The sequence below is a fragment of the Eutrigla gurnardus genome (assembly GCF_963514095.1).
Source record: "Eutrigla gurnardus genome assembly, chromosome: 23".
In the NCBI taxonomy this organism is placed as follows: domain Eukaryota; kingdom Metazoa; phylum Chordata; class Actinopteri; order Perciformes; family Triglidae; genus Eutrigla; species Eutrigla gurnardus.
In genome coordinates this window covers 1,117,731-1,145,110 of record NC_139934.1, presented here as the reverse complement: position 1 = coordinate 1,145,110, position 27,380 = coordinate 1,117,731, and the positions used below count along the sequence as shown (strand labels likewise).

General features: G+C 46.0%; 1 protein-coding gene across 1 annotated transcript in view; it reads left to right on the top strand.

Annotated features, from left to right (window-relative positions):
* Nucleotides 1-24,258, top strand: part of npy2rl (neuropeptide Y receptor Y2, like) — a 30,385-nt gene extending 6,127 nt beyond the window's left edge. The window contains exons 2-6 of the mRNA XM_084002294.1: nucleotides 9,482-9,714; nucleotides 9,878-10,010; nucleotides 16,027-16,192; nucleotides 20,403-20,556; nucleotides 21,485-24,258. Of these exons, the coding sequence (XP_083858420.1) occupies nucleotides 9,523-9,714; nucleotides 9,878-10,010; nucleotides 16,027-16,192; nucleotides 20,403-20,556; nucleotides 21,485-22,078 (1,239 nt within the window). The 5' untranslated portion in view covers nucleotides 9,482-9,522 and the 3' untranslated portion in view covers nucleotides 22,079-24,258. The remainder of the gene's footprint in view (nucleotides 1-9,481; nucleotides 9,715-9,877; nucleotides 10,011-16,026; nucleotides 16,193-20,402; nucleotides 20,557-21,484) is intronic.
* Nucleotides 24,259-27,380: the final 3,122 nt, after the last annotated feature.

The window sequence follows — 27,380 nt, the reverse complement described above, 5'->3', positions numbered from 1 at the left end:
GTGAAGGAATGAGCTGAAATGTATCTGGGGAGTTGAAGTGTGAGGAACACGGTCTGCAGGACTTCACTTTCTGACAGTTTGCTTCCTCTCTGGAACTTCCCATGCTTCAGGCCTTAAGCTCGATAATGAGTCCGTCTCTCAGAGGCCTCCAGGAAGCAGCTAAAGCCGGACTGAGAGAAGACGGAAGCAATCAGTGCCTTGCTCAAGGACGAAGCCTCCCCCCCCCCGGATGCTGCTTCCAATTCATTTCCATGTTTAGATTCTATGTTTGTTGATCTTCTGGTGAGCCCTAAAATGTCCAACTGTTCCTTTAAACGTGATCAGATATTCTGTGAAGAAAGAAGCTTTCATTGTTTGGAGAAACAGATTTTTGAAAAGAGGACGAATCGTTGAATTTTTGTGTTTTTTTTCCCTCTTTTCATGCGTTTTGCTGAAAAAGCCCAAAGACACTCGGTGAGTTGAGCTCAGAAATCCTTCAACTGTCTGTTGTTGTGTTTACTGGCATCTTCTCTCTCTCTCCATTTAGCTACACATCACCCTGCGCTGATTTATTCATCACTCCATTTTATCACTTCCCCGCCACTCGCAGTGCCTCTATTTCCGTCCTCGTTCCCCGGCAGCAGCGGAGCCCAACACGCTTCACCGAGCGCTCGCCGCTCGCCGTCACACTTCGGCCGCTCGAAACCGTCACGCTGGAAAAACCTCCGAGGTCTTCCGGAGGACCTGAAAGTAAAGTGTTGTTCTCCGTGTGCACAACCTGGTCTCACCTGATTCTGGATCCGACAGAAAAGAAGAATGTACAATAAGGTCCGCCGGCATGTTCTCGTTAAATTCCGACGCTTTCTGGCGCCCTTCGGTATCGGAAACCGGCGCACGAATCACTCTTCAGGGTCTGTATGATTCCCACCAGGCTTTCATGTCACTGGGAAGTCAGGCGGTGTATTATAAAGGTTTGCCGGAATCCAGATTCTGGGTGAGACAAACACAGGGCTTTCACCCGGGAGACATCTGTTCGTGTGAGACAAAGACCCAGACCCAAACCACGATCGTTTACTAAACTAACCATGTAAGAATATTAGAAAAGAGGTTGTAAACTTTACAACCAGTTTGTGGTTGTAAAGTTGTAAAGTCAGTGATTGTCCCGGAGGTCACAACAGCTCTGTTTTATACAGAGACGTGATGTTTCAGAGAAACGAACATCATCAACACCGTTGAGCTCATTCGATCCACGAGAGTCTCAGCTTTCACAGTCGAACCCAATTTAGGCAGTTCCAAAACTGTTTAGGGAGCCAAGTATGCAGAAATATTCAAATATGCTATATTTGGAACAGAAAGTATCACATGCTTCATGGTTTTTGCCCAAAACATCATGGGATTATCATAAAGTGGGTAATTTCCTTGAAGAGGAGCCTCGTTGGTAGCAATAAAAGCATTTTACAGTCTCACATGGTGATTTCAAAGGACTCCTGTGAATACAATCGTTCCAGTTTTTCCCTTAGCCAAAGTTTGATGGATTTGGAGATAAAAATATGAAGAAATTGTGGATTTATTGGCATATATTGTTAAATAGGTGCATCGTGTGACCTGTCATCCTAAAGGGTTAAAGGGCATTTTTCATTTCAGCTCCACTTCAGGGCCAATATCTCTCAGAGCGAGCTGTACGAGGGTTTCAGTGCCGGCTGTCAATCATCACAAATGAAATGTCGGCGAGTGACGTATGATGACCGGCTGTTTGAAAGAATCACCATATGCAGTTGTTTTTATTTATTTATTTATTTCCTACCATCAGGCTCATGTTTTCCCGTAGGTGATTTTTTTTCTATTGAAATGATTTCCCGAGCTTGTGAGACAGAACAGATGAAAGCGGCTCCGGTCCGCCAGACAGCAGCTTGTCTGTCCATCTGCAATCATCAGTCGATGGTAATCCTCCAAACTGTGTGGCTTAGTGTCGAGCAGAGATTCACAGTCCCAGAACTGAGGAGTCGCCGGCTTTCATCCCCTCGCTGTGGTCGGGCTGATTCACACTCGGACGCAGAGAGGTGAACGCTGTCGGCTGGAGATATCGATCAGCTTGTTGAAGAGCTGCTTCTCCCAAATAGTGTTTGTAAGTGGCAATCAGTGCTTGTGTGATTGTTCTAGTTTTCTCTCTCTGCAGCTTGAGAGTTACTGTCAGCTTTCTGAATCAGGTTTCACACTGAGCGTTGTGTCCGGTTTGTGAGTCGTTCATTCATCACCATTCATATCTATATCTACAACTATATCTACATGTGAAGTGAAACTTAAGGGGCCCAAAATCGACCCCTGTGGGACTCCACATTTAACCCCTCTGATTTACTGCCTCCACAAATCTAAATCTAAATAATAATAATTCGGGGGGTTTAGCTCAGGAGGTAGAGCGGGTTGGCTGGCGACCGCAAGTTTGCCGGTTCGATCCCCGGCTCCTCCTAGCTGAGTGCCTGGTGTCTCTGAGCAAGACACCTCACCCTAATTGCTCCTGAAGAGCTGGCTGTCGCCCTGCGTGGTTGACTCCGCCGTCGGTGTGTGAATGTGTGAATGAATGGGTGAATGTTAGTCATTCCTGTAAAGTGCTTTGGAGAAAAGCTCTATATAAATGAGGCCATTTACCATTTATTTAAACAATCCCTTAATGCTACTGCTGCTAATATTACTACTGACGTCAAAGTCAGATGGCGTTTCCTGCTTCCGTTCATGCAGTTTTTTCTCCCCACTGTTGCACTGCAACGCGTTGCTGCTGGCCGATGTTGGGATTTCATTGAAAACCACGAGCATGTTCTCGTCCTGCTCTGTGTCCTGAGATAACTTTTATTATGACATGACACTAAAATACGCTGTGTTGTAAATAATTGCAAATCATTAAAAAAACAACTTAAGACGAGCTGACAGAGGGCTACAAATGGCAATTATAAAAATAGAACTGCATGACATGAAAATGTCACACATAATTACTTAAATTTCACCTGTAGCTGTTATGATTTCCTCTCAGCCACCTGCGGCCGCATTCTGACATTCAAACAATGCTGACATTTGAAGCCACCGATACGGAGATTATAGTCAACGATCCTGAGTCATAGCTGCAGGTGCGACGCGCCGGAAAACCTTTTCCTTATTAATTAGTCTTTGAGCCGCACCGTGTTTTTGCCTCTCGGTTATGTAAGAAGGTTTTCTGGCGTGCCGACGAAGTCACAAACAACATGAAATCTCATCCATGATCAATACTTAATCAGCGCAGTAATGTCACTTCTCAAAGTTTAATGGGCTGCTGAGGTTTGTTGGAAGGCTGACGGCTGCTGCTCCACTTTCACCAATCTGGAAAGTCGTGGTTTCATTGACTTGTTGGGTTTAATCCAAAACCAACGCCGTCTCTGACAATTTTACCTCCTTCCCAATGCCTTGCTTGTCTTGTATTTTCTGCTTAACTGGAGTAGAAACCTCTCAGTGTAAATCAAATTGTGGCTGGTTGAGGACTTGTGATTTCTTTTTCTTTTTGGGTTTAATCTACTGCCGCTCACCACCTCTTGCAATTTCTCCCTCCTTCACAATTCTTTTTTTCTTGAATGCTCAACCGTTGTAAAGAATCTTCTGAGTATAAATCGGTTGAGGACTCCAGAATTGTCATTCTCCAGTCAACACAAAGCCCCAAATGCTGCTTGTGGTTTAAATCTCCACCTGGTACACGTTTCGTTGCTTACATTTACCCTGTGTTGCTTTGTTTTCTTGTATTTTCTAGTCGGCAAACATCAAGAAATGGAAAAAAAACCCTTGGCGTCTTGGTGTGATTAGCTACTCCTCCAGTCAAGTCCGAAATGAGTTAAATATTCAGGTTTTAGTGACGATACGTGTGTTTTAAAAGTGACACTAAACCTAAATAAATGTTTTGATGTATTTTTTGTCCAAGAATTCGAGGTAACGCTGGCTGAGTAATTGATATACAAATTCTAGGAGACACCGTATGAAGTTGTATGAAGTGAAACCGCTTACACGTCCAGCAGAAACCGAGCAACCATGTCAACCATTTGATTAGTGTTTGTATCAGGTATTCGGCTATTCTCCCTCTTTTAGCTCTGTTTTTGGTCTCCACCACCAAAACCGGTAAATACCCGTCTTTTTAGCTGCTAAAGCCTCGTCTATGTTAACCAGCTGGTCTTCAGCTGTGTGTCTGCTGCTGGTGGTGTGTCGGGAGGTTTTCAGAGAGAGGACCTGTTGAGGCCTCCCAGTGGTTTCCATAGACCCTGTTCCTGGTTCTGAATGACATGGAGCTCCACCGGTTTGATTATTGCAGTCCGTGGACTCTGTAGGTGAACTTTACTGCAGCTCATCTCCTCACAGTCATAAATATTTCACCTCTCTGTGATTTGTCTGAATAATTAAAACAGAAGGTGACTGAGCTGTGAAGGTTTCTACTGGTTTTTGTTTTCCTGGAGAACCGAGTCCATCATTCTAGGGTCAAGTTCGTTTTGTCGTTCACTCGTCATCTCACGGTTTTAGGTCGGTTTTCTCACCGAGGTCTCCGCTTGTTGTTCCGGTTTCTGTGTAATTCAGAGACGCTCGGCGTGCTGCCTTCAGGGCCTCCCAGCTCTCCACACTGATTAAATTTACAGCACCTCGCCCGTCTCCCAGCATGCACCCTGCTCCTCACGAAGGTCACAAAGCACCAGCAGAGATTGAGACATGCGGCGGTTCATTCAGATTGGATGCCGCAAAGTCGTCACGTCGCCCCGAGACGAGATTTTACTTTGCTCAGAGGGCAGAGGTCGCTGTCGTCACGGTGACGGAGAGATGTGACTAAAACTATTGTGTCAGTTCACCGCTGAGTCAGACACGAGCTCACGATGTCCCGAGTCTTTGAAAAAGCCAGACATGGACGCCCGCTTCTTTTAGTCCTGAAGGCTGATTCTTCTTCTTATTTTTCCACTGATGGAGCTTTGAAAACCAATGAAAACTCTCAAAGTGTCCGTCACAATAACGCTGAAGGCAAACACGAGTTTTCTTCAAAGCTTTTCTTTTGCAAAACCTGCATTAAGTGCCTCAACTCTTTTTCCACCAAAAAACACCTCAAGTGAGTGAAAAAAAAACTTTTTTTACGAAATTCAGGTTCAGTTTTATTGAATTTTGCCTTTTTCATTCAGTTCTTCTCAAATGATACTTCAAAGTGAAGACAACACTTCAAACGAGCATAAAAACCTTTTTTCTTTGCAATTTTCTTGAAATTTGCCATTTCCATACACCTTTTCAAAGCTAGCATAAAAACACGTGAACAGAAACGCCGTTCATTCTTTCTCTTCGTGTGATCTGATTCATCAGAATCTGTTACCTTCTGAGAAACAGAATCCTTGGAGCGTCGGACATTAAACGGTGACTTGTTCAACCTCTCTGTCTCTCTCTCTCCCTCTCTCTCTCTCCCTCCCCCCTCTCTCTCGTCCACTCTGACGGACTCGTTAGCTGAAGTGGATTCTCTCGTTGAACTCTCGGAGGTGTCAGGAGTGTCGAGTGTTTCTCCACCGCTGCATTGATTCTCGTTAAACGAGCTCCGACCCATGTGACCTCAGAGTGGCTGCGCCTGATTGGTCCGGCGAGACGTCTGGGTTTTAAACAATAGAGGCTTTGATGCTCCCCTGCTTATATAACGTGTAGAAAACCTGACCTGAGACCTGATTCCACCGGCGCTGACAGTAAATGGCCGTCGCCGTGTGACTTCCTGTGTCGACGCGGCCGCCGGGCCCCGACGCTGTCGGACTCTGTTGGACTCTGTCGGACTCTGTCCTCCCTGATGCAGCTCCCGCTCCATCAGGCTGCACTGGGATCAGCCAGTTTGATGCAGCGCTGCAGGCCGGCGTTCACGGCTGAGAGCTCATCGAGAGTCTGAACAGCGGTCGGGGGTCGGGGGTCATTTGTGCTCTTTAACAAACTGGACGATGGTGTTTGTGAGTCCATGAAACCCACGAGGACACTCAATGACACAGTTAATACATCATTTTTCTAACTGTGAGGTCTAATAAAAACTACAGGAAGCTGATTGTAGTTTATCGCCAGTAAAATAAGAGGCGACGCCACAGGAATGAAGATGTTGTTATGTTTGAATATGTAAATGAAGCATGAATGGACTGAAGAGGAAATAAAGTAGTTGGAAGTGTTCTTTCCCGTCGTGTGACAGAATAAGAGGCGGCTGGAGGAAACGTGCTGTGATGTTCGGAGGGGTTTCGCCTGAAGGCTCTTTAAAACAGTTTGTGCTGCAATTTCTGTCAAGAAGAAAAAAAATCTCAACTCAGATTTCATGACACGCACATTTTCAGATTTGCCGTGTCTCACACTTCCTCGAGGACAGATTACGAACAAAAAAACTCCTCACGTCGGCTAAACTCCACCGAACAGAAAGAAACGATAAAAACAGCACTTCCTGCTTTAGAGAATGAATGATTGAAGCTCGCGTTTCCTCTTATCGCTTCTTTAAAACCGAGAACCTGCACCTGGATCGCAGACAGGAAGCAGGATTTCTGCCGAGAGGTCTGGAACCGGATCCTCGATGTCCTCTTGGACTCGAGTTACAGCCTTCGTCGGGTTTTAACAAGTCGCTGCATGCTAACCGTTACCTCCTCATAATCCATCGGACACGTTCAGTAGTTCACCTGATGATGGCGCTACACGGCGACGTCACAGAATACCCACGTTTTTCTCCCTGTTGATTTATGAGGCAATTTAATTCATTTATGATTTTAATCTCTATATAAATATGAACGTTTTTTTATTATGTCAGAGAATAATCCATTCTTCTCTGTAAATTTGTGCCTTTTGAGTCCAGAAAGAATAAAAGGGACTCACATGAGTTAACCTCTCTCTCTCTCTCTCTCTCTCTCTCTCTCTCTCTCTCTCTCTCTCTCTCTCTCTCTCTCTCTCTCGGCCTCCGGCAGCTCTGCTCTTTGAAAGCTGCTAATTAAAATCACAAATCTGTGGAGTCTGAGGGAACTGGACCCGTGTGGTTCTCCGAGTCCACGAGTCCTCGATCAGGAGAGACATAAATGGCTCTTGGTGAACCCGTTCCCCGGTGGAGATTCATGTTGGACTCCAACAGAAGTCCGTGTGTTCGTTTTGCTGACGAGGCGTTTGTTTGTTCGGATGTATTTTTTCGGTCTTCGGTCGTTTTGCGGAGCGGCTTCTTACGATCTGCTGCCTCGTCCTGAAATCACGCCGTCTACCGAGAGCAGCCGCCGGAAAGAAAAATACAAATCATATATGTATATATCGTTTTATTTTAGCGGGGTCATTCCCGTTTCCTGTCGTGTTTAACAGCCAATCAAAATGCTGCACAGAAAAAACAACAACTCGATTGATTTTTCTCGTTTTTTTGTCGGAAAATATACTAAAATAGCGTCTTTTTCCCCTTACATGTGGACGTTTTGGACTGAGATAATGTAATACTGCAGCTCTGCTCGCCGTGTGTGTGCTTGAGAGAGAGAAGTTATTAATGACAACATTTGTAGCATTAATGGTCCAAATGGAGCTTTGATCTTTCGGGTAAGACACCGGTCATTTACGTCGGGTGGGTCAAATTAGTATAAAAAACGCAATATGAATAATAAGGCGTCCTTTAGCTTCCATATGAAACCAAGTGTGACTGGAGGAGGGTTCGGCCTCAGACGGGAAGTGTGTACTTTACAACAATAACCGTTACCGTGGTGATCCCAGAGTCCCAGAAGTTATCTGGAAGCGCTGTTGAATGGGTGGAGAGTGTTTGTGAGGTGAGGTTGTCGAACATCGTCGCTGCTTTGTGGGATTTTTTCTTTTCTGGCGTCGTCACTGATCTTGTCAGCGGCGAGCGAGAGCAGCAGGAAGCTGGGCGCCTCCGGGCGACTCGCTCAGTGGAGAGAGAGAGTGTGTGTGTGTGTGTGTGTGTGTGTGTGTGTGGATCCCTGTGCTAATGTCTCGGTGTGGACTGAAGTTCCCCCGAGGCCGGTTGACTGGCCCACATCACAGAGCTGCGAAGCGGAGAGGTCACATCTGTGTGTGTGTGTGTGTGTGTTTGGGGGTGTGTGAACATGCTATGACACAGTTGGTGTGACATTCTCCCACCTGTTAACCAGACTGTGATGTTTTACAGAACTAGGAAACTTCTTCCAAGATGGTTTACATCGAAGAAGACTTGAAACTAGAGATAGAGACCATTTTCTCATAGACTTCTATACAACCAGAGAGGAGTCGCCCCCTGGTGGCCAGCAGAGAGAAGTAGGACCATTTTCTCATAGACTTCTATACAACCAGAGAGGAGTCGCCCCCTGGTGGCCAGCAGAGAGAAGTAGGACCATTTTCTCATAGACTTCTATACAACCAGAGAGGAGTCGCCCCCTGGTGGCCAGCAGAGAGAAGTAGGACCATTTTCTCATAGACTTCTATACAACCAGAGAGGAGTCGCCCCCTGGTGGCCAGCAGAGAGAAGTAGGACCATTTTCTCATAGACTTCTATACAACCAGAGAGGAGTCGCCCCCTGGTGGCCAGCAGAGAGAAGTAGGACCATTTTCTCATAGACTTCTATACAACCAGAGAGGAGTCGCCGTTTTGTCAGGATCCGTGTTGTTTTTTAATATTTCATATTTTTATGGTTACACATACAGAAAGTACAGCAGCGTTGGCAGCTCTCACACTTTTTCCGCTTCGCCCACGTTCAGCTCTGAATCGGAGCTCACTGAAGGTTTCCTGCATGAATATTTAGAGCCTGAGGGGGAGCGAGACCACCGGGACCTGCACCATGAGAACCAGAATCTGCTGCTCCGCCCGGTCCCAAGGTCTCACCGCAGGCTCAGAGGCCGGCGTTTAGAACTTTACATGCAGGGAGAAAGTTTCTACAGAAACACGTGATGTTCAGTAATCTGATCTCATTCATGCACATAATCCAGATTGTTTGTTCCAGGTTCGGGGATTAGGGAATAAACCAGTTTGACGTCTCTGATTGTGACCTGATTATACGGTAGCACAAAAAACAAAACATTGAAATGTTGGAAAGATAAACTAGTTTTCTGTCCTGGTTGAGGGTGAAAACTGGCTCCCGACCAAACGGCATGTAGAAGCTGGTTTTACAGAAATCATCGGTTCTGCTTTGGCCGGATTACGTTTGTTAATCTGTTTGTTTGACGAGGACGCCACTTGATGCTTACGCTTCTTAATGCTTCCTTCTGCGTGGTCGTCGATTATCGTCGGTAACCGCGAGTCGAGAGTGGTATCGTCCCGTTATATCGAGAGGAGGCAGACATCTGGACCACGAAGCGGGATTTGGGGTTTAGCCAGGAAACTCCAGGTTTAACTGGTTCACTTGTTGCCGGGTAGCTTTGTAAAACAAAAAGCTGGTTGCTTGGTTTTGGGTGGACTGCCCCTTTAAACACTATATGTATACATGTATAATCTGTCGGTGCTGTTTCTGCCCCCTGGTGGCCAAAAGCTGCACCATTACGTTCATCCGTCTCTGTGTTGCAGCCGCAACAATGGCGTCGCCGGCCGGACGCGTATGATTGGACATGGAGGCCATCAGCACAGCGAACGCCACGCAGGACGAGCGCCGCCTCCTGGCCCCGCCCGATGACGACCCCGGCAACCTGGGTTACCAGGACTACGGGCTGAGCGGCGGCGCCGACCCACCAGCGTTGCCCACGCTGGTGTTGGAGGGGGTGAACTTCCAGGAGGACCCGATCACGCTGCTCAGCGTTCAGGTACTAGTTTCTGCTGCTTTATACCAATACTACAGTACTACAGTACTACAGTACTACAGTACTTCAGTAAAAGTACTCGGCTCTCGTCTTTCAGATTTGCTCTGCATTAAAACCAACCCGTTGTGATGGCTGCTGATGTTGTTGTTGTTGTTGTTGTTTACAGGTGGTGTTGATCCTGGCCTACAGCACCATCATTGTGCTGGGGGTTCTGGGTAATTCTCTGGTCATCTACGTCATCTACCGCTTCAAGACGCTGCGCACCGTCACCAACTTCTTCATCGCCAACCTGGCAGTCGGTGTGTAGACACACACACACACACACACACACACACACACACACACACCATCGTTTTTGGATTTCAGGATTTCCCAGCTCGGATGAGTCTGAGAGAATCAAGTCAGAGCTGCTCTGTGTGTGTGTGTGTGTGTGTGTGTGTGTGTGTGTGTGTGTGTGTGTGTGTGTGTGTGTGTGTGTGTGTGTGTGAGTGTGTGTGTGTGTGTGTGTGTGTGTGTGTGTGTGTGAGTGTGTGTGTGTGTGTGTGTGTGTGTGTGAGTGTGAGTGTGTGTGTGTGTGTGTGTGTGTGTGTGAGTGTGTGTGTGTGTGTGTGTGTGTGTGTGTGCGTGTGTGTGTGTGTGTGTGTGTGAGTGTGTGTGTGTGTGTGTGTGTGTGAGTGTGTGTGCGTGTGTGTGTGTGTGTGTGATGACTCAAACATCTGTCAGCTGTTATTTGCTGCTCCTGCGTGATGTCTGCTGCTCTGCGTGGGAGAGAGATGGGTTTTTGTTGTGTTTGACTTTCACGCGGCGGCGAGGACGAAGCGCCGCTGAGAGACGAAATATGTGACGAGAGTAAAAATACGCAGAACACAACGAGTTCCAGAGGTTCTCCCCGAGGCTGCGGGACTATTTTTAGGAGTTTTATACGTGATGGATGGATCTTCATCACAGCGGCGAAGCTTCAAACGCCGTTCGCCTGCAGCCGCGTCACGGCAACACACGCTGGTTACATGCACGGTGGCTTTTCAAGATTAACTTTATTATTATTATGAAGATTATTTAACACGTAAACATGGAAGACGTTCAAATCAGAGAGAAAAAAAAACAACAAGTGAGTGTTCATACTTTCAAGATTTTCACGCTAAAACATTTCGACCTGGGTTACTCTCTCTTTTGTCCACGAACCAACGGGTGACATCACCATGACGACGCCCACATCTCATATGTCTGCTCTTTCGAAATGTGTTGTTATGAATTATTATTTAAAACTCCAATATCTCTCAGTGAGCACCGCAGAGCTCCAGCATCGTTTGGCTACACGTAGTGCGTTTTTTTACTGACTTCCCGCTGGCTCCTGAACGCATCGTGATGAGCCATCATCAGTTGGTCTGAATCAGCCCCCTGATTCATTTTTTACAAAACAGACGACCGAGCTGAAAAAAGGCGTTGTGTTTTTTTTTTTTTTATTAAATCTAATGGTTTGAACGGCGTGTTTGTGGCGTCACGCCGAGCCGCTCGCCATTTTAACGAGTGTTTAAAAACACTGACCATCTGCTCACCACTCGACATGAGTAACGTTCCTCCACGTCACCTCGCTCCCCTTTTACTCCTAATGAGGGAAGCGTTGAAGAGGCGAGATTCACAAGTAGCCGCGCCAAGTCCTAAATTGCACTTTTTAGAACCACGATGGCGTTTTTGGCTTCTGAGGAACCGGAGGCGTTCAAAACAGCAAATCAAGTCAATGGAGCTCTTTTTAATTGGGTTATTTCAACCTTTGTTAGATCAGAAACAAATAATAACACATAATTAAACGTCATCAATGTACTTTCTAATCCAAACCATTAACTGTTTAATTAAAACTCTGTGTGACAAATCAACACGTTGTGAAAAACAAATTAATAGGTGAATTAATCAGGGAGATTACAGCAGCCGGGCTCCTAGTGGAGACTTCAGCACCACGGACAGCAGCCGGGCTCCTAGTGGAGACTTCAGCACCACGGACAGCAGCCGGGCTCAGAGGGAGACTTCAGCACCACGGACAGCAGCCGGGCTCCTAGTGGAGACTTCAGCACCACGGACAGCAGCCGGGCTCCTAGTGGAGACTTCAGCACCACGGACAGCAGCCGGGCTCAGAAGGAGACTTCAGCACCACGGACAGCAGCCGGGCTCCTAGTGGAGACTTCAGCACCACGGACAGCAGCCGGGCTCCTAGTGGAGACTTCAGCACCACGGACAGCAGCCGGGCTCCTAGTGGAGACTTCAGCACCACGGACAGCAGCCGGGCTCCTAGTGAAGACTTCAGCACCACGGACAGTGACACCCAGGGGGCTGGTCCTCCTGTTTGCTTCATTCAAACCACGCTGATCAGCTGTTTCTAGGGTTTTTTTTTTTAAAGAGTCACAGACAGGAAGCCAGAAGGAAGAGGGAGTACTGATATGCTGCTGATTATGGACTTTTTGTAGTATAAGTTGATAATGAGAATAATATTGAATTTAATATCGGCCCTGCAATCAGCGTAAACATGTATCGCCTTGAGCTCCAGAGGAGAACAGGACCACATCACAGATGCTATTTATAATATTGAAGGAAACGTGATAAAAGATCAATAAGAATCATAAATTATATTGTGTAGCAGAACATCTTTTTTGTTTCTTTTTAAAAAATAACATTTTCAACCTTTTAATGCATCTTGTGGCCCCTAGGAGACATCCTGAACCACTGATCTGGACTCCAGGATCCTGTTTGTGAGACCACATTCAAGAAGTCCATAAATCATCACGAGCGGCTCTTTAGTTTTAGTCAATTTTATGGATAATCGTTCGAGGCCTGAAGACATAAACCCATCCGGGATTCCATTAGAGAGAAAAGTTGGGAAATATGAATCCGATTTTTGCAGCAGGCAATAATCTCCTCCCAAGCCGGGACCCTCTGGTGGATCTGGACCCCCATTGGGAACCTGAACTACTATGACAGAATTCTTATTAGATATAATATTATATATATGTATATATTAACCCCCCACAGTTTAATACTTAAGGATACTTATTTTCCTGTCGAGGCCGCGGAGGCAGAAAGTCGTGGCTCTACTTTTCAGGGTGTGAAGCGTCCCTTCTCTGTGAGTTTAACTCCAACGTCAGTTTGTAGCCCGGAGCGTTGCTCGTCCTAAAAGGTGCAAAGGAAATTGGATGCGATTGGATGCATTCGTATCCGTCTTTTCAGACATCCCTTGAACAACCGGTGACTTTGTCAGACCGGTGTGAAAGAGAACGCGACTGCAGGAAACGCAGGAAGGATCAGAGCTTCACAGTCACCGTTTGAACGCTGAGAAAAGTTGCTGCGGTGTGTTCGTGGAACAGAGGCGGGCTGGGAAAAATCACAACCTGCTTCTTTAGAGACAAACTCTTCGCTTTAATGTGTTCGGTCGAGAAAAAAACGTAACAGATGGAGGAAGAGGAAGCGAGGAGAAAAAATACTACTTTAAAGAGACGGAGGAAGCGACAGAAGGAGAATATGTGATGTGGTCGTATACCAGCGGGTAGAATATCAAGTCTGAACTGATGCCTATCGTCTTGTGTTTTTTATTGTTTGATATGAACAATTTTTTAATGACTAGATTTCTCTTTTGGCCGGATTTTAAGGAAATGAAGCGTCTGTAGAAGTGAAGCCGGTTATTCCTGCTCACCTAACCGACATCTGAATGCATCACATTCCTTGTTGTGGCTGCTGCTCTGTGGATATCATATTCATTTCATCCCCAAGACATCATTACCGACGCTCCGTTGTTTGGCTACGCGTATGGAATTAATGCACTCATTATTAAACATGAATACACTTTGCGTCGTGCGTCGGGTTATTAATGTTCGGGCCGTCCGGCGAACATTAATAACCCGAACTAGTATTTTTTCGCCATCGTCTCTGATCGTTGTTTAAGTTTCTCTATTTGACGCCGTCGTTTAGACCCCGAAAACGAGAATGATGTAACTTCATCAAAATAAGCTGAGCTGCTTCAGCTTTTATTTTGAAGCTCAACCAAGCTGTGTAGAAAGACCGGGTCGAGTCCCCTAACGGCTAACAGAAATCTTTCAACGTGGTCTCTGTTTGGCTTGGCAGATGTTCAGCTACAGATGTGACCTACCTGTCTGTCTGAGCAGATGGCGTCTCTCGGTCTGTCTGTCTCTCTCTCGTTTCAGCCTAACGAAGGCTTTACTGCTCATGTTCAGATGTTTGACAGTAAACTGCAAAGAGTTTCCCTCATTAGAAACATCCCGACTGTAATCACGTGGAAAACATTTCTCATTTTCAGGGTTTGTGAACACGAGAGTTCGTCTTAATTAACGAGACTACGACACGACGGATCCAGGCCGATTAGGAAATGTTATCTGAAGGAAATGTTGAGAAATCGGCTTATTTGATTGGATGTGAAGATAAATCTCATGTGCGTCTCTGAAAGCAGATAATCATATTCCTCATGAGGATTCCAAACCTCTCTAGGGAAGAATGAATGAAGGCAGCTTTATTTCTACAACCCCTTCGTTCCAGGTGAGAAGCTGCTGCATTGTTGAGATAAAACATAAATAATTACAAATTAAAAAAGGGGACACAAAGGTGACGCGTGTTCATTAAAATGAATTGAAGGTTGATGACAAAACAATTATAATAATCAAGATCGGCATTCGACCAAGTTTTTAAACATCAAAGTGAATTCAAATAAACAGATCAAAATAGTAAAAGATGACAGAAACAAAAAGGCAGAATTAAGAATGAAAGACGCTCTGAAAAAGGAACATTTCCAGTTTGATTTTAAAGATCCACAGCGTTTGTGGAGACCCGGGTTCTCACCAGACCTGGTCCAGATCCCCCGAGGGGTCCGGCTGGTTCGCAGCTCAGCAGGTCGGAGATGATTGGAGCCTTAAAAACCAGCATTCACATATTTAATATCTATTCTAGAGACCTTTCCTTTACATTATGATAAAGTAACAGGATGGAGGAGGAACTCTCAGGAAGAGAAACATGTTGGAATTAATAATGAGGAGAAATAAAAAATCTGCTCGTAACCACGCTTCCCGTTTCACCACAACTGTGATTGATGAACGTCGTTCGGCCGTAGACGTCTTTTATATTTTATTTCATTACAGCCGAGACGTAAAAGTCGATTTGACATTTGATTAAACGCCTCCTCCTCCTCCTCCTCCTCCTCCTCCTCGATGCTGCATCAGCAGGTTTGTTCTCAGAGGAGCTGCTTTATTGACGGTTTCATGAATGTCACAGAAGATTTGTTGGGAAACAGGAAGTGTCACCGATTCTTCCTGTAACTTCCTGTCCTAAGTAACTTCCTGTCCTGATGACTTCCTGTCCTGAGTAACTTCCTGTCCTGAGTAACTTCCTGTCCTGATGACTTCCTGTCCTGTCCTGACTAACGTCCTGTCCTGGTGAACTTCCTGTCCTGATGACTTCCTGTCCTAATGACTTCCTGTCCTGAGTAACTTCCTGTCCTGATGACTTCCTGTCCTGAGTGAACTTCCTGTCCTGTCCTGACTAACGTCCTGTCCTAATGACTTCCTGTCCTGAGTAACTTCCTGTCTTATGAACTTCCTGTCCTGAGTAACTTCCTGTCCTGATGACTTCCTGTCCTGACTAACTTCCTGTCCTGAGTAACTTCCTGTCCTGAGTAACTTCCTGTCCTGATGACTTCCTGTCCTAATGACTTCCTGTCCTGACTAACTTCCTGTCCTGAGTAACTTCCTGTCCTGATGACTTCCTGTCCTGACTAACTTCCTGTCCTGAGTAACTTCCTGTCCTGAGTAACTTCCTGTCCTGATGACTTCCTGTCCTAATGACTTCCTGTCCTGACTAACTTCCTGTCCTGAGTAACTTCCTGTCCTGATGACTTCCTGTCCTGACTAACTTCCTGTCCTGATGACTTCCTGTCCTAATGACTTCCTGTCCTGACTAACTTCCTGTCCTGAGTAACTTCCTGTCCTGATGACTTCCTGTCCTGACTAACTTCCTGCCCTGAGTAACTTCCTGTCCTAATGACTTCCTGTCCTGACTAACTTCCTGTCCTGATGACTTCCTGTCCTAATGACTTCCTGTCCTGACTAACTTCCTGTCCTGAGTAACTTCCTGTCCTGATGACTTCCTGTCCTAATGACTTCCTGTCCTGACTAACTTCCTGTCCTGAGTTACTTCCTGTCCTGATGACTTTCTGTCCTAATGACTTCCTGTCCTGACTAACTTCCTGTCCTGATAACTTCCTGTCCTGACTAACTTCCTGTCCTGATGACTTCCTGTCCTGACTAACTTCCTGTCCCCTGACAGCCGACCTGCTGGTCAACACGCTGTGCCTCCCCTTCACGCTGGTCTACACTCTGCAGAGCGAGTGGAAGTTCGGCAGCACCCTCTGCTTCCTGCTGCCGTACGCCCAGGGGCTCGCCGTGCACGTCTCCACGGTGACGCTCAACGTCATCGCCCTGGACCGCCACAGGTGGGTGAGGCTGGGAGTTATACTTATGGAGTTATACTAATACCACTGTGTATTTGGAGTAAAACAGTTCCAGAGCTGAGAGAATTTACAAGATCAATGTGGTAAAATTAGAGAAAAAAATGTATAAACTCTTAAGATTAAAGTAGAACATTTACGACAAAAGACGTATTTTCTCTGAGGTTTAAAGGAGAAATCCGGTCATTTTTGACCCCATTGTCGTTGTCCCCAGGGTCATCCCGACTTATTAGAAGCAAAAAAAACGACAAAAATTGACGTTGCCTAGCCCGAGATCTGTACCTGCCTGGCAGCCTTCCAGACTCGCTCCAATGCTAACCCATTGGGGCACCGTTGTATCTGCTTTCCTGGGCCACAGAAAACAATTCCAAGACCTATGCAACACAGGTTGTGTCCGTACGACACCACGGCGCTCGTTTAGCTCAAATAGTGTTGCAAAACGACATAAATATGTGTGTTTTAGCATGAAGTTACTCACCTCAAATCACTCCGTAGACATTAGCAGTAGATAGCCGAGCGCCTGTCGTCCCTCCCAGTCACCGCAGAAACGAAAACGTTTTTCACGTAGATTTTGTATCCATAAAGAAACGACCGAGCAGTGCAGTCGTCCTGTCCGTAATAAATCCATGAAGCTGTTATGTCCATATGTATGACTGTTACAACATAGCAACGACTGCTTACAGCTAAACAGTAGCCGGGAGCCAAAAGTCCCGTGCAAGTTCCGGTCTCCCGACGTCCTCACTCTGGAGCTGTTTTCAAGCCAATACAGTGAAAAACTTCTTTCCATCGAGTAGTGCCGTCATGTCCATATGACAGTGTAACTGGCGCTAGCCTACATAGTAAGATTGCTTAGCCTTTGTGACAGTTGAAGCTGCTACAGCGACAACAAATCTCGCGCAGTCTCAGTAGGCTAGTTGTGTTGACGGCATGAGTGGGAGTCGCGTGTCGCGTGTCGCGCGTCGCGCGTGCAGACTGCAGTCTCTCATCAACAGAGTGAGAACAAAGTGACCCTCGCGCGACTGTCCAAGATGTTTCACTGTACTGGCTTGAAAACAGCTCCAGAGTGAGGACGGCAGACGGGAACTTGCGCGAGACTTGCATTGTTTTGGCTCCCGGCTACTGTTTAGCTGTAAGCTATCGTTGCTATGTTGTAACAGTCATACATATGGACATGACAGCTTCATGGATTTATTACGGACAGGACGACTGCACAGCTTGGTCGTTTCTTTATGGATACAAAATCAAAACTACGAGGAACGTTTTCGTTTCTGCGGTGACTGGGAGGGACGACAGGCGCTCGGCTGTCTACTGCTAATGTCTACGGGGTGATTTTTGGTGAGTAACTCCATGCTAAAACACACATATTTATGTCGTTTTGCCACACTATTTGTGCTAAACGAGCGCCGTGGTGTCTCGTACGGACCCAACCTGTGTTGCATAGGTCTTGGAATTGTTTTCTGAGGCCCAGGAAAGCAGATAAAACTTGCCCCAATGGGTTAGCATTGGAGCGAGTCTGGAAGGCTGCCAGGCAGGTACAGATCTCGGGCTAGGCAACTTCAATTTTTGTCTGTTTTTTTGCTTCTAATAAGTCGGGATGACCCTGAGGACAACGACAATGGGGTCAAAAATGACTGGATTTCTCCTTTAAGTAAATCATGAGTGAGTAACTTTTTTATTTTTCTGGTTGTTTCCTTTATTTCCACAACACTAATGTCGTTGCTCTGTGAGACGGCGTCAGCTAGCTCGGCTAAAATGTGACGTATTATTAGGAATATTTAATCTTTTAGAAGGTACAATATTCGACATTCAGAGTGTTAATATATCGTGAGTAACTGTTGTATATGTGGAGGAGAGTCTATCTGAGCAGAAGTCACTGTCCCTCTGTGTGCGTTGTTATCACCTCCTTCCTACGTGGGACTTTCCACGGACTCGTTTCAAGCTAAAAGTCGAGCACAAACATAATCCACGACAAATACGCTTTCCCCTAAAACGTAACTCACGATGCAGTGAATTTGTTTGGGAACATAAAGTTTTATCTGCTGCTTCACGACTCGAGTCAGAAAGTCCGATCAGTTCCCAGCAGCAGGACTCCGGACGCCCTCGCCCACCTCCATGTTAACGCTGCTCTCGGGTAAAAGGATCACGATGAGGACCCGCCCACTCCGCTGGCCCCGGCTGCACCGTCGCACGCCGCTCGACTTTCGGCGGTTCCCGTGTAGGTGTGAAAGAACGACCGGTGCTGCGATGGATGCATCAGCAAGGGCTCATTTCCATAAAGCTGACCCCGGTGACCCCCCCCCCCCTTGCATACCGGATTTCAAAGCTGCCAGACTTGAACAACTCTTCTTCTGTGGATTTGGATAACTTTAATGAGCAACACTAAAAAGTTGCATAATAGATGAAATTTTTGCTGAAATTCATTTAAATGAAGCAGCGAAGTTTCAACACTGTGTTTTTTGTGACCACCTGTCCAGGAACACGTTCTTCTGGTCCGAGTCGTTGTTGTTTTGTGTTGCATTGTGGGATGTGGGCGTCCTTTAGCCAAATCAGAGGTCAGAGGTCCCCCCAAGGCCTATAGAGAATCGGTGGAGGGACCCCCAAGGCCTATAGAGAATCGGTGGAGGGACCCCCAAGGCCTACAGAGACCCGGTGGAGGCACCCCCCTAAAAAGTAACATTTATATTTGCGTATTAGATGTTAGATCAGCATATTAGATTAGATGTCTATTGATGTTAATGTGTATTTTTGGACATATTTCGATTTTGGAAGAAAAAAGTGAATTTTGGGGGACCCCCTGCTCTAACTCTAGAGACCCCCTAGGGGTCCTGGCCCCCCCTGTTGAAGATCTCTGAGCCAAACCAACCCAATGAATTCTCCAGCTGACATTTAAAGCCGCTGAAGAGCCGTTCTCCACCTTTGCGTCTATATTTCAGTCTGAGAAACACAATCACGACAGGAAATGCAATGTTTGCCAGATAATCCTGATATTCCTGCTAAAGATGAAAATCCCTGCCGTTCCACCACGTTGTGGTGTTGAGCCAAAGCCCACTTAAACGTGATGGGCTGTCACCGCTCGGACTCTCTCTCTCTGTACGCCGACGATCTCGCTCCGTTGCCTCCAGATTCTGATTCCACGTCTCTTGTCGGTCGGAGAGGAACTCGGGGTGAATTGTGTGAAAGTGTGAACGAGTTTCCTCGTTTAGATCAAACAGAATTCATCAGCATATAAATAACCACACAAACAGAAAATAAAAACCTTCGCCTGCGACTCGAGAGGGAAAGTCCTCCCTGTTTTCCTTTTAAATGACGCTGCAGCATTTTGTGCCACAGCTGAGCTTTCTGCACCAGTGGAGCCTGAAAAAAAAAGAGGCTCCATTATTTTTGAGCCAATCTGCACTAAGCAGACGGATAGAAGACCCGCTTGGCCCCCTAGTTGTGGGAAGTCAAACAAACCCGAAGCACTTTGTGCTGGCGGGCTGATGCAGCTCTGCGGCGGACCGTCGGAGAAAACCTGAGAGCCGGTGTGATGAGTTGGCTTTATCTCCCGTCTTGGCAACCGGCTTGTTGTTGTGCTGCTTAAAGCTGCAGGCGTCTCACTTTGGGAAGAAGAGGAAAAGGTGAAGTTTGTATTGGGAAGATAAGTGGACTCCTAGGACCCTTTTAGAAAAAGAAGTGTTTGAATTAAATCTGATGTCCGGTTGCTGCTCTCAAAGGTGTAATCAGCCCTACATGCAGCGCTGGATCTGGGTGAGGACAGGAGGTTGTGGTTCTTGAGGAAAGGCGACAGACCTTTGGAAACGTTCCATCAGTCTCGGTTCAAAGGAGTCGCTCTGGATTTCCTTGTCCATTTCTTGCCTCTCTTACGACCTTTATGATCACTCAAGCAGCAAAATTGACTTTTCACTCTCATTTTGGAGATTTATTTTGTTCCAATTCAAACAGGTAATCTCTCCTTTTACAACATGTAGTCAAAAAGTTAAACCAGCACTTTTACATTCACTGAGCTAGAAGACCTGATGGATTCTTATATTCTATTATCTTTTATTTCCAAACGTATTTGGTGTTTAAAAATCCTTCTGGTTCTGGAGCGACGCCCCGGAGCGCTTCATGTAAGCCTACGTAGACCAGATGTGTTCCCGGCCTTCAGGACCCATCCCAGACCACGTAGACGGACCCAGCTGCTTGTGTGTTGCAGGTGCATCGTGTACCACCTGGAGACCCGGATGCGTAAGGACGTGTGCTTTGGGGTGATCGCGCTGACCTGGGTGCTGAGCGCCGTGCTCGCCAGCCCTCTGGCCATCTTCAGAGAGTACGGCTCGTTCACACTGGAGCCGGGACACACCATCCAGGTGCACACACACACTCACACACACACACACACACACACCTGTTAACACACCATCAGGCCTGCTTTGATCTCCCCTCTGCCCCGTTTCATCTCCCCCTCGCTCCTTTCATCACTCTTTGCTCCTCACGTTTTCACCTTTTTCCATTTCAAGTGGAACAGCGACCTCATCATCCTCCTTTTCCATCTTATTTCACTATTTCTCTACACCTTCCGACCCCCAATACCTGGATTCTATTCATATTTTTTGGAACACAAAATGTCACATTTTGGTCAAAAATTCTATGAGAAAGAAATACGAAATATCCCCACACACATTAAATCTATATTCCTACATTAACATGCACCATTATCTGATTTACAAGCAGCAAAAACGGATTATGGGACACACAAAGAGGATGTAATGGTTAACGCCGTCCCGGGAGCTGAACACATTCTGGTCTCCTCCACGGTCTCATTGTCATTTCTTTCCCACCATTATTCCGGTCTGAATAAAGTCATCCCCAGTGGATCAGCTTTCTATACGTCCATGCACCTTTTGTCCGATAGCTTAGACTCATGGGTATGGGTGTAAATCACCATCGGTCCCGAATGATGTGCAACGTGACAAAGAGACTCCGAATGTTTCAGCAAACACATTTAATTCATATTAACCATAAACCAGAGTCTTCAACATTTTCCATTAACACGTATATTTGCTTATTAGATGTTGTATTTTGGACATATTTGATATTGATTTTGGGGAACCCTGCTGTAACTCTGCAGACCCCCCTGTTGAAGATCTCATAATATATCGGCCCAGTTTCGATACAAATATACCCAGATTGATACAAATATGGAGTTTACCACAGCTGGAAGGTGCTGGAAAAGCATTGAAATGCACCTTGAAGTGCTTGAATGTGTGTAGTGATAAGCCTATCCTCTGTGTCCAGGCCTGCACGGAGAAGTGGCCCGGTAAGAACATGGACGGCACCGTCTACAGCATCTCCATGCTGATCCTGCAGTACTTCCTGCCGCTGTCCATCATCTCCTTCGCCTACGCCCGCATCTGGTCCAAGCTGCGCGGCCACGTCAGCCCTGCGGAGAGCGGCGGCCCCGGCAGCAGCAGCGCCGTGTCCGAGCGCCACCGCCGCCGCCGCAAGACCACCAAGATGCTGGTGACCATGGTGGTGGTGTTCGCCGTCAGCTGGCTGCCCTTCCACGCCTTCCAGCTGGCCACGGACATCGACAGCACAGTGCTGGACATGCGCGACTTCCGCCTGCTCTACACCGTCTTCCACGTGGTCGCCATGTGCTCCACCTTCGCCAACCCGCTGCTGTACGGCTGGATGAACCGCAACTACCGCGCCGCCTTCCTCGCCGTCTTCAAGTGTCGCAAGGGAGGGGAGCGGGGGAGGGGCGGCCGGCTGGACAGCATTCACCCCGTCGGAGGAGGAGGAGGGGGAGGAGGCGGAGGGAGGGCGAAGAAGATTGTGCTGGAAACCCAGGACGTGGTGTCCACCCACCTGAACGCCACCGATGTGTGAGCGCCGCGGGGAGGACGATGGTGACAGGAAACCAGGGAAGGAGGAGAAATGATTGTCAGGAAATGTTTGGTTCCCTTGAAGACAATAATGATGAGAAGATTCCAGAGACAGAAGGATGTGAGAGGAAATAGAAACAACGGAGGGCGACGGGGGATTAACACGATTCTGAAAGGCCGAAATAACGAGCAGCTGATTAGACGAATGACAGGAGGGAAGACGAGTGACTCGACCAATCGGAGCCTCGTGACCTCATCCTGCCGGAGGACCTTTTTATTTGTGGGGGGGTTTGTTGGAAATTTGGTTTTGCATGTGACACTTGACAAAGAAGGGAAACGTTTGAAAAGTGTCCGCCTGATTAGAAAAACAATAACCTTGGACTTTAATGCAAATCTTTAAAAGAAAAAATAGGGCTTTTACTCACATTTCCATCCCACATGTGAAGCATTCAGCTTGTATATTTAACCCAGAGTGGCTTACGGGCGGGGGTGTCTGAGGTTGTCTGTCAAAAACGAATCCATCCAGTGAAAGAGAAAAGCCCCTCCCCCGTCCAAAAAACACATGAGAGATTTTGGGGGTGCATGATGCAAGCTTTGTGAAATGTCCAGACGCTGTTGTGTAAAAAGAAGACAATGTGTTTAACGATCACGCCGAAACAAAAAGAGCTGCATGTGAGGGCGAGGCGGGGGAGGGGAGAGCAGACCAATCATCGGATTAAAGCACTTTTCAGTTGTTTTTTAGTGGATGAAGGACAGAGTAAGATGAGAGGATCAGTGGGAGACAAGAGAGAGATGTGGATAATGAGGAAGCAACGCCGCCGGGGAGGCTTCAAACAACGACAACATCCCGACCACGGCTTCTTCCTCCAGCCGTCATGTTAACCAGTATCTGTTGTTCTGGTCGAGAGGCCATCTTGCTCAATCTTGGGGGGCGCCCGAACGTCTCGGCTTCACTTTCAGCTCCGTCACAGAGGTTCATCGGTGCGACATAATGATAATGATTAGAATCCGGTTACAGCTCGCTGCAGGGATGCATCATTCCTGTTCAAATCACAGATGTGTTTCGGGTTCTTTTAGCCCTGAGCGGAGCCTCTCAGGCGTAACCGCATCCTAACGTCATTCTACGACCGTTACGTAGTAACCGAGCCCTGAGGCTCCGCCCCTCTCTGTTCTCGGTTCTCAAGATTTGCAAAGAACCCCAAAAGACACATATTTCTTGCTTCGTAGTTACGCAACAAACACTTTAAACCGAGCGGTTTCTTGAAGTTTATTTTGAAAAGACGTTGATGTGTAAGAGCTGGAAGTGAGAAGGTCTCTCTCTCTCTCTCTCTCTCTCTCTCTCGTTGCTGAAATTGAATTCATTGTTCAAAGAAAATGTTTTCAGCAAATATGGTTAAATTATGACGTTGGGGTTGAATTGCCTCGTTAGGACCGCGGCGCCGCAGCGGGAGCTACGTCAACATGCTAATGTGGCGTAAACACTTTGCACAGCGGCAGTTAAATAACCATCACACACACACACGTTGTAAAAGGGAAGCATACAGATAATTCCTTCACTGCTTTGTTTTAGGACTTAGCCTCCGTGTCCTCTCTTTAAATCCCCGTCGTTCCTCCACTGAGCCTCGGCGGATGTTTAATCTCCGTCCTGCTTTCTGATCCTCGTCCGTCTTCCTCCACGCTCAAAAAAAAAAGAAAAGAAAAAACGATGGCAGGGTTCCTCCAGACAGCAGCATTTTATTTTGGTATATATAAAGAAAACTGCAGCTGCTCAATTATATTGTGACAAAAAAACAAACACCAGCTTCCAGTGAAGGATTTCATTTCCAAACAGCCGACATGTCGATGTTTTACTGTTTCACCTCAAACATGGATTAAATAAGAAACCACAATGTGCTTTAGTCTAATAACCTGGATTATAATCCCAGGACTTTAATTGGTTGCTTTTAAAACAGCGTGATACTTTGAGTCCAAAGTTCAAATGGAGGATCACAAAGACAGACGTCATGTGTTTTGATCGGAATCCCACAATGCAGTGCGTCGTGAATTATTTTTGGGCATTAAAGCCTCCTGGTTGAATCGTCAGTACAGAAGTTGTAGAGAATATTTGGCAAGAAGTCAAAGGTAGAAGCTTTAAAGCTGAAGGAAAGGAACAAACTACAACTCCCAAGGTGCATTTCTCTGGTAATTCATATCAACATTTTATTGTAATTACCGGTTTACAACTTCCATAAAGTACATTTTTCTATCTAGCGAGACACGTCAAGGAATTTTACGCCAATGATGTGTTTTTTTGGACGGGAGGGGTTCCACCTGGCACCTGATTGGACGAACTCTCGAGCTCCCAATATTATATTAAGAAAACACCATATATATTCCACCAAAAACACGTTTCTGAAAAACATTGAGTTGCTCGATCCGTCTTCATTTAACGTTAACAGATTCCAGAAGATCCATATTTGCATTAATTAGCTTAAACAGCTGCTTACATAGACTATGAATGTGGAAAGTACGTACCATGAGGGATTGGATGTTTCTTGTCAAAAAATGCACTTTTTTATTGGGTTTTTTTTGTCACAGCCTTGCACCTTCGACTTTTTGTTTTAAATCAAAGAAGCAGAAACGTTTTTATTCAGTTTTGTACTGATGATCCAACTGGGGAGTTTCCCGCCATTCCAGCTGTAGAATAAAGACCTTTACTTGTTAGCTCGACCGCTAACCAAATTAGTTGTCAATTAAGAAAGCTGGTGAGCTACACCGCTAACCAATGGACGAGGTCGAGAAGGTCAAGCACATGGCGTCATCTGTGAACCTCAACGTTTCAACGCTTCGACGCTCCCCGCGTGTTTTTTTCCAGCTTTCTGTTAAATCCGATATTTCGCTCCGCGGCGCTGACGTTGTGGCGGAGACGCTGCCGGAGCTTTATGAAACCTGAATGTAAACTGCTCTGTAACTGAGTGTAACGTCGTCTGTTGTATCGTTGTGTGTAAATATCGACGTGTGAACGAGTGTAACCAAGCACAACGTGTTGGCCTTTACCTCCAACAACAGCACTGTTCTCAAGCACAAACACGCCTCTGGCTCCTTCTTCCAATGTGTGTGTATGTGTGTGTGTGTGTCAGAGTGTGTGTGTGTGCATACCTGTCCATCTCTCTTTGTGAGGACCAACATTGTAGACCTGCAAAGTGAGGACCTTTTTGAGAAACCAGAGCATTTTCACAGGTCCTCACCTTTGGACAGTTCAAAGACTTGTTTGAGGGCTCAGACTTAAAAGGGCAGGTGTGTGTGTGTGTGTGTGTGTGTGTGTGTGTGCGTGTGTGTGTGTGTGTGTCCTTGGATATCTGTGGGTTACTATATAATTGAAATTCCTCACAATAGTGAAGGAAGGGTTAATCTGAGGGTTAATCTGTAATCCAAATAGAATGTAGAAAATATGAATATAGCAACTTTTAAAACGATCACCTCCACACTGGACATATTTACCAGACAGGAAATTAAATGTAATGTTTGAAGATTTGAAGAAAGGTTTCTTTACATTAATATTTGTGACCAGAAAAGCAAGTCAAACATAAACTGCAGCATATTTATCCTCAGGAATATATTACTAGTATTTATATGCGTGAGGGTTTTCAGGCTTCATTTGCTGGCTGTTCTATTTCAAATCTAATTAGTTTATTCTCAGCAGGTCCTAATTAGCTGTGAGTGTATGTACCCTGCTCTCCAAGGCAACCAGAGCTTAGACAACTTTCCACTCTGATGGGCAACCAGACCGAAAGAGGGCTAACGATTCAGCAGCTATGATTTACATAAAAAAAAAACAACAAACTTGTTTTGTTCCATTATAATGTAATTACTTTAATCATCTCAAGTACAAAATATCAATCCTGGGAGAGTTTGGTTGTTTTGAAATGTTTTGACAAACAGCATGAATGAGACGGAAGCGTGAGTCCTGATCCGGATCGGATCACCAGGTGGATGTGTGATGGTTTTATAGTAGAGAAGCTTGATTTGACTCAAGACCATCTAGGAAGATTTATTCTTGCTATAATTTAGCAATTTGGCTTCAAACTGCATCACTTTTATCCAGCCTGTGATCCAACCCCCCCCCCCCCCCTCCCCGGTAGCAGAGTTCAGGGGCAGAATATGTCGATTTAATCTATCCTGCTCATTAATCCTGAACCTGACTGGCTATGAATCCAGATCTATGGCCCCCGACCTTGACCCTTATAATATCAGTAAATTAGAATCTATGGCCTGACCATGACTCAGCAGCATTACTGCGTATTGACAAATCCATGGCGCTGAAGTAGCAGATGGATTTCTAAATGCACTATTTTTCCTCTAAGTTCTCCATTGATTTTTTTTTACACATCTTACGGAGATGAGTGTTTTATTATAACAATGTGAACAGAACGAATCAGATAGAATTTTAAAATGTTTTGATCTCAGTCTGAATGTGAAAAAGAATGATAATTCTAGTCATCCACAGACAGCCATTATGCCACAAAAATAGTTCCCAGCTGCAGTTTCAGCCAGTAGGTGTGAAGCATCTTTAAAGCCAAATTAATTCAGACTGTTATCAAATAAAACCCAAATTGTCCTGGTTAGTTGTTGCACTGTTCCCTCAATCACCAGCTCTGGTTTGGTTTAAATAAACCTTTAACTCACTGAGGAAGCTCTTCTTCCTCCGCCGTCTCCACAAGAGGAATCACAGACGCACTTCTGTCTGTAGTAACGTTTATAGTTATTAAGTTGTTATCAAGGTGTCCAACAACAAGGTTAATAAAAGTAACAGATCACCTGCTGCTTTCATCAAATCATCCACTTGCCGCAGTCATCTGCTGCCATTCAGTTCCCACTCAGATCAACCCATGGGATATTCTAACAATATGAGGTCAAATAGGGATTACATTGTTGTATCCAACAGTCAAATCAAAGCTCTCATTTATCTCCAATGTCAGCTGTCAGAAGGGTTCACAGCTGCAGCTCCAGTTTCAGGTGTTTCTTGTCAAACTGTCCCTTTTAAACTGATGCCTTTGTGTAGAACGAGTCGACGTCTAGTTAAATATTCAGCACGAATGTTGGGATCCATCTGGCAGCTCCAGGTGTGATCAGTTCAGCAGAAATATAGTTTTCCCCATTAGAGGCGACTGAAGCTCAATCACAATTATTGTGCCTCGCTGTGTAATTATCTCAAAGTGTGAAGAATCCCACTGTTTCTAAATGCAGAGCGGAGCGCTCATATTGTTTCCGCTGGAGGACCTTTAATTTGAGTGAACGAGCTGTGAACGGGATCTTTGGGGAGGTTT